Source organism: Macrobrachium rosenbergii, chromosome 50 (genome assembly GCF_040412425.1).
Source record: "Macrobrachium rosenbergii isolate ZJJX-2024 chromosome 50, ASM4041242v1, whole genome shotgun sequence".
In the NCBI taxonomy this organism is placed as follows: Eukaryota; Metazoa; Arthropoda; class Malacostraca; order Decapoda; family Palaemonidae; genus Macrobrachium; species Macrobrachium rosenbergii.
In genome coordinates, this window is record NC_089790.1 from 26,632,742 (window position 1) to 26,639,153 (window position 6,412).

Consider the following 6,412-nt stretch of genomic DNA (forward strand, 5'->3'; position numbering starts at 1 on the left):
CTTCCATCAGACTTTCGTATGATGCCCACTTCACCCTCAGTGTCCGTATATGAGAAGATCAAAAGTTTGTGAAGTGGAGGGAGAAGGGTGCTCACTCCATAATCAGTGGTTCGTTTCTTCTTCTGCTGTGGGTTGCTCCATTATTCCTTCCTTAGATATGTCTCTTGTTCAAGCTGATCATGCATGTTGTTGGGAGATACCAGTAAACATGTTGATGCAGGCAGTTGGAGATGCCTGTTAGCATGTCAAAGCAGGCTGTTGGAGATGTTAGAGAACAGTGCAGGTTGTTGGAGATGCCAATAAAGCTGGAGTTACATTACATTTGAGTGATTCTGATCTTGATTCATAGACATTATGTTAGTGTTGTTAAAAGATGTATCATCATGGGATCAATTAGTACCATCATGACCACTTCTTATCATAATTTGATGATATGTATGTGTAACCCTTAAGTCTGCTGCCAACTCTTGGCTTGATGCACGTCACTGACTAGGTCACTAGGTTTATGGTACAGGGAATGTCAGACCACAAAAAGCTTCACAGGATGGACGTGCATTATGAAGATTATGGAGGAAATTAGAATTCATGGATCTAAAAAGTAGAGCTATACATACTTGTTGGTGTTTCTACTGTGATTCCCATTGGGGCGAGTGGCAGGTGAAGAGATCAGAAGTCAGTTGCTTTCCTTTGAATAAATGTTTGTTGTTATTAATTAATTGGAGACACTGAGCTGCATTGCTAGACTTTCATCAGCCTTATCTTACTTCTTGAATGATAGTTGATGGTAACTGGAACAAAATGCAGTAGTTTGATACCTAATTAGGAAGAGGCTAAAGGGAAGGATGGAAGGTATAAGGGTAAAAAGCGGTGTGGCTGCAAGGCACATTGTAAGTAAATCCTTAGAAGAGGGTTGGTATAATTAAAAAAGATTATAATTTGTATGAACATAGTATGTTAAAAAAGTAATTTCTGTTCCATACAAAGATGTTTTGTATTTGCATGGAGTTTTAGTGTTCTTAGCTGCTATGTGATACACTTTTGTAGTTTTCAGGCGTAATGAAGTAGAGCTTTGATGAATAAGACTTTCGACATTTCATAGCTAAGGGAGATCTCTCTTCTTAAGGTTTTTATTGAAGTTATTTTTTTGTCCATACAGACATGTTTCAAGTAAGCATTTTAAACTATAAAATTTTGTTTTCTTTCACCCAGAGCAAATGCTACACCATAGAGGGCTGTGATGAGCAGTTTGAATTTGTTCGGTTAAAGCAGTCCATGGAGATGGTGGGGTTTACTCCAGAGAAGCAGCATCGGCTCTTTGCTGTTTTATCTGCGGTTCTTTTATTAGGTATGTAGAGATTTTGTTGCAGATATGTGTTGATCTTAGTATACTATATATTATGATGGGAGGACTTTCAGTGTGTAACAAATATAAGGATTGCCATTCATTCTGACAAAAGCATTCATTGAGACATTGATGTTATTTGAAGAATGATATTATTTTGGACATGAAGTGAGGATGGATCTGCTTATTTTTATAATTTCCCATCTTAAAAGTTTTATTACTGATAGTGATTAAACATTTGTCAGGTTTTGTGGTATGCAGTAATTTGTGGTTGCCTGTGAGGTTCTAATCTTCATTTATAGGGTGAAGTAGTATATTGAATATGAAAATCAGTCAGTGTTTTTGATAATTTAAGAAAATTTACAGGAGAAATTCTGCCCTTCAGGATCATGTGTGCTCTGCTGTTGTAATATTTTTCACTTAATGCTATAGCTCACTTTAGCTTCTGTCTTGTAGTACATAGTTTTTTAAGATATTTATGGTTTTGTAGAATTTTTAATTTTGTCTCTTAGGTAATAGGTGGTGAGATCACCCCAGGGGCTTATAGTATGTTTATATATATACCATGGATGTACCTTTTTTCATATGATAAAGTATTGTGACGTATTTTATATTCAGTTTGGTAAAAAAAAAAAAATTGCTTCAAGACATATTACACACTCTTTGATATCTTTTGAAAGGCTTTTGATATCACTTTTTTTTTTTTTTTTTTTTTTTTTTTTTTACACAAGCCCATTACTTTCAATAAGCCCCATTGTATGGTAAGTGAAATCCCAGACAGTTCTATCTTTATCAGAGAGAATAAGAGCCAGTCACAAGAATAAAAGCATTGAAACTGGAAAATTAAGACGTCATAAAGGTGTATTAGAAAAAGTGTTAGCAAATACAGCATCAAAAACAAGTTGATGGAAATTACTGAAAGGAGGTATGAAAAAGTAGTAGGAATTTAGGGGATGATATCAGGGAAAGGTTATAAAGAGAGGGTGACTTCAGTGGAATCAAGATTTACAAAGGGTAACAGAAGAAGAGAGCAGAGCTGAGGGAAATGGAATCAGAATCTTGAAACTGAAGAGGAGATAGAAAGGATATTCACGATAACAAAGTGGCTGAAGAAAGAAGTGAAAGATATAATTGAGGTAAAGCACAGTAAAAAAAATGAAGATTTGGTAATTTAAAGTTGAAAATATAGAAATGATGGAATAATTGAGGCAGAATTGGAAAAACTTACAAAAAAAAAGGAACTGGAGCATACTGACATATTAGGGGAAGTAACAGTAGAAAACTTACTAGCTTAAGAGGTTAATAAAAGTCCTTGGGGAAGATGAAAAATGGTAAAACCCTGGGATCATTCTGAATCACATTGGCTTAATAAAAGCAGAAGACTGGTTACCCATGAACATAGTAGAATATGTGAAAACCTGATACAGTGGACCCCGCCTATTCGCAGTTCTGGATTTGCGGCTTCACCTATTTGAGGATTTTTCTTTGGAACGTATACACACATTATTCACGGAAAATTTGCCTATTCACATCATTTTTGTGATTAAATGCATTTTTTGCATTACAACTATTAAAATACTCAGGTATAAGTATTTATAAATAGGCATTTATAAGCATTTTTAGAGGGGTGTCAAGTGTTTGCAGATTTTAGCTGTTCGTGGGGGTTGTGGTAAGCATTCCCGGCGAATACCAGGCACCGACTGTTTGTGAAGAGATAAGACTAGGAGAGTGGGAAAAGAACCTTGTGGTAATGTTATACAAATTGAAAGGGTGTGCAAGAAATGTGGAAATTACTAAGGAATAAACTATGTGACATACTGCTGTATCAAGTATTGGGAAAGTTACTGGAGGAAAGGCTGAGAAAAAATGTTGAAATCGATAAATGTCAACTTGGCATCATGACAGACAGATCAGCAACAGAAGCATTATGACAGACAGATCAGCAACAGAAGCATTCTTTATAACAAGTCAGCTACAGGAAAAGTACTTCCCAAGTTTGAAAGAGATTATATCACGTATTGGTGGATCTTGAAAAGACATTTGACAGAGTACCAAGACAAATAAAGAAAAGGGCACAACAAAATAAGTGGGGACCAGAAAGGCTTATTAAGCAAGAATTATTTCTCTTATAAAACAAGATTAAAGTGAAGACGGTGCCAGAGCTATCAGAAGAATAAGGGATAAATGTTTGTGCCTACCAGGATTATTCTGAGCCCTTGCTGTGTATTGTAGTAATGGAATTACTGTATTTACCAGCATTGAAGATGCTATTGTTTTCCTAATATAAGTCTTAGAAATTTTCTGTGGATCTTAGAGGCTATGGGTTACATTTATCTTTAGAAAATAATCAGAATGCCTGTATATGACTTTGGAATGAAGTTATACATTATTCTTACTTACAGTATATTTTCGTGTATTAAGGTAACCTGTAGATAAGACGTATAAAATTATGACAAATTTCCATGAATTTATCTCATATCTGTAGTATAAGACGACTGCTAAATTACTAAACCATCTGCGTATAGGCTAGCTTTTGCAACAACAGGTATCTCATGAAATATTGGTTATGTAAAGATGTTATTGCAAATGCTGTTTTACTTACTGTATCCTTAGAAATTCGAAATACCATATATACTTGCGTATCATGCAACTTTTGAAGACCTAATTGTGAAGCTAATTTTAAGGGGATTGCATCATACACGAAATATAAAATTAGCGTATGTAATATTCACATATTAGTATCTCATATTATAAAATACAAATATAAAGACTATGCATCTTTTCCATGGATCTTTTAACAAGTTATGCTTTACTTCACTGTATCCAGTAATACTGTATGTATATTTACATATTACTAATTGCAGTATAAAATACAAACATAGCAATCATGCGCCATTTGCATTGTGTAGGTTTTCGTGAACGTGGACAACGAGACCTTCTGGGAATTTTTGTTTCGGCATCAATTCAGTTTCTGTTAAAAGATAACCATGGGGGAAGGTTTTTTCCCGTTTGCCATACACATTAAATCAACAGTAAAATGTGTTCTTTCATGCCCAGTAGATTTGATTAAAATACTTTTCTCTCCAATATTATTTATGGTCAAGTTTGATGGCATATCGAAGTTTAGGAGTTTCATCCATGTTGCCGATGCACGACAATTTGTAGTCAGTAGCGCTGGAATATTGTTTTCTCGGCTTTAGCTACAACTTGTAGCTTATATTCAGCGGTATATTTCCATGTGATCATTTCTCCATAACAAATAAGGGTATATTGTAAATTATATATCAGTCCTATTCGACTTAACATCATTTGTAACATAACTACAGTACAGGCAGTCCCTGTTATCAGCAGAGGTTCCGCTCTGAGGGTGTGATGATAACCGAAAATCGGCTGTTTGCAGATTTTTGGTTATCGGCACCTCTGTTAGGTATGTATTGGCGCCGATAAGCGGAAATCTGCGATTTTTGTCACTAGACAAGCGCTGTAAAACTGGATCGCCGTTAACCAAGCCTGCCATTAACCAGGGACTGCCTGTAATTGTTTACTATCGTCCGATGGGTGAAATGCAAGCAAAACAGCTGTTGTTATCCGACTCTGTTGTTCATAGCCACGGCCTAGACCATGTTCATAACAAAAAAGCTGTTTCTCGTTCAGTTGTTTATGGCTGTACTCATTTACTCAATGAGTATAACGTAACTAAAAGAGGTTAGTCCACAGTAATTTGGTCTCTCAAAAAAGGAACTCGCATGATACAGGAGATACATGATAAGATAATTTTTTATTGGTGAAAATTTGGGGGGTCGCACAACGCATATATGGTAAACGAAATAACAAAGTCAATTCTGTGTCGTGTTTCCTACAGACGTCGCCTAAAAGGGAAACCATTGTTTTGTTTACGTTTCATCGCTAATCATAAGCAACCCCTAACAACAGTTCTTCATTGGAGGGGTGGTTAGAGCTCTTGGCTAGCAAGCTGTTGGCCCAGTGTTTGAGTCTCCGACCAGCCAATGAAGAATTAGAGGAATTTATTTCTGGTAATAGAAATTCATTTCTCGTCATAATGTGGTTCGGATTCCACAATAAGCTGTAGGTCCCGTTGCTAGGTAACCAGTTGGTTCTTAGCCACGTAAAATAAGTCTAATCCTTCGGGCCAGCCCTAGGGGAGCTGTTAATCAACTCAGTGGTCTGGTTAAACTAAGATGTACTTGAAATATTTTACCCCTAACAGCAATACGATAAAGTATGAAAAATTAATATTATGTTATCCTAAATGTTATTACCACCGTAATTAAACTTCGTTACTGAAAGATGAAGGTTGCGGAGATCGCAACCATAACTCGATATTTACATTTTGTCAGCTGGCCTCGCATAGATAAAAGTTGATTTGATTGATATGGAATTATCCCTCGAATAGGCTGTTTATTATGAAGATTTGCCAATAATATATAAGGTAAAAATGGTTTTATTACCTTTATCATCAGTTTATTTCATAATGTGAATCTTTTCATGTATGTCGGTGGTTATTGCACCGAGGCCAAGGCTAGCGTACCGATAAACATCACTTAGAATTCAAGGTTTGATTTTTAGAATGGGTAGTATAAGACGACCCCCAATTTTTAGGGGTGAATTTTATGATTTAAAGGTCGTCTTATACGCGGAAATGTACGGTAAGCAATAAATAAACAAAAATATCATTAAAAACAAAGTATGTGTAGTTGAAGATTCACTCCTGCATCGGCAGGTTGTGGTGACTTTTGCCCCAAACAGAAAAATCCAGCCTAAGGGCAAGAAATTGAATACTCTGCATTGAAAATGGCCACAATCAGGCAATTCGGCCATATTGCAGGTATATATATATGTGTGTGTATGTGTGTGTATATATATATATATATATATATATATATATATATATATATATATATATATATATATATATATATATATATATATATATATATATATATATATATAAAAATTTCTGACACACATCAGATTGAACCCAGGTCCTTCAAACGAAAGACCAGACTGCTGACAACCAGGCCGCACAAGTCATAAAAGAAGTTGGAACCT

General features: G+C 35.4%; 1 protein-coding gene across 11 annotated transcripts in view; it reads left to right on the forward strand.

The window, feature by feature from the left end:
- Nucleotides 1-6,412, forward strand: part of LOC136832781 (unconventional myosin-IXb-like) — a 210,523-nt gene that overhangs the window by 55,059 nt on the left and 149,052 nt on the right. For all 11 annotated transcript variants that reach the window (XR_010851314.1, XM_067094322.1, XM_067094328.1 and 8 more), the window contains exon 6: nt 1,210-1,345. Coding sequence is in view for 10 of the 11 variants with exons in the window: in XM_067094322.1 (XP_066950423.1) it covers nt 1,210-1,345 (136 nt within the window). In the remaining variant the exon portion in view is untranslated. The remainder of the gene's footprint in view (nt 1-1,209; nt 1,346-6,412) is intronic.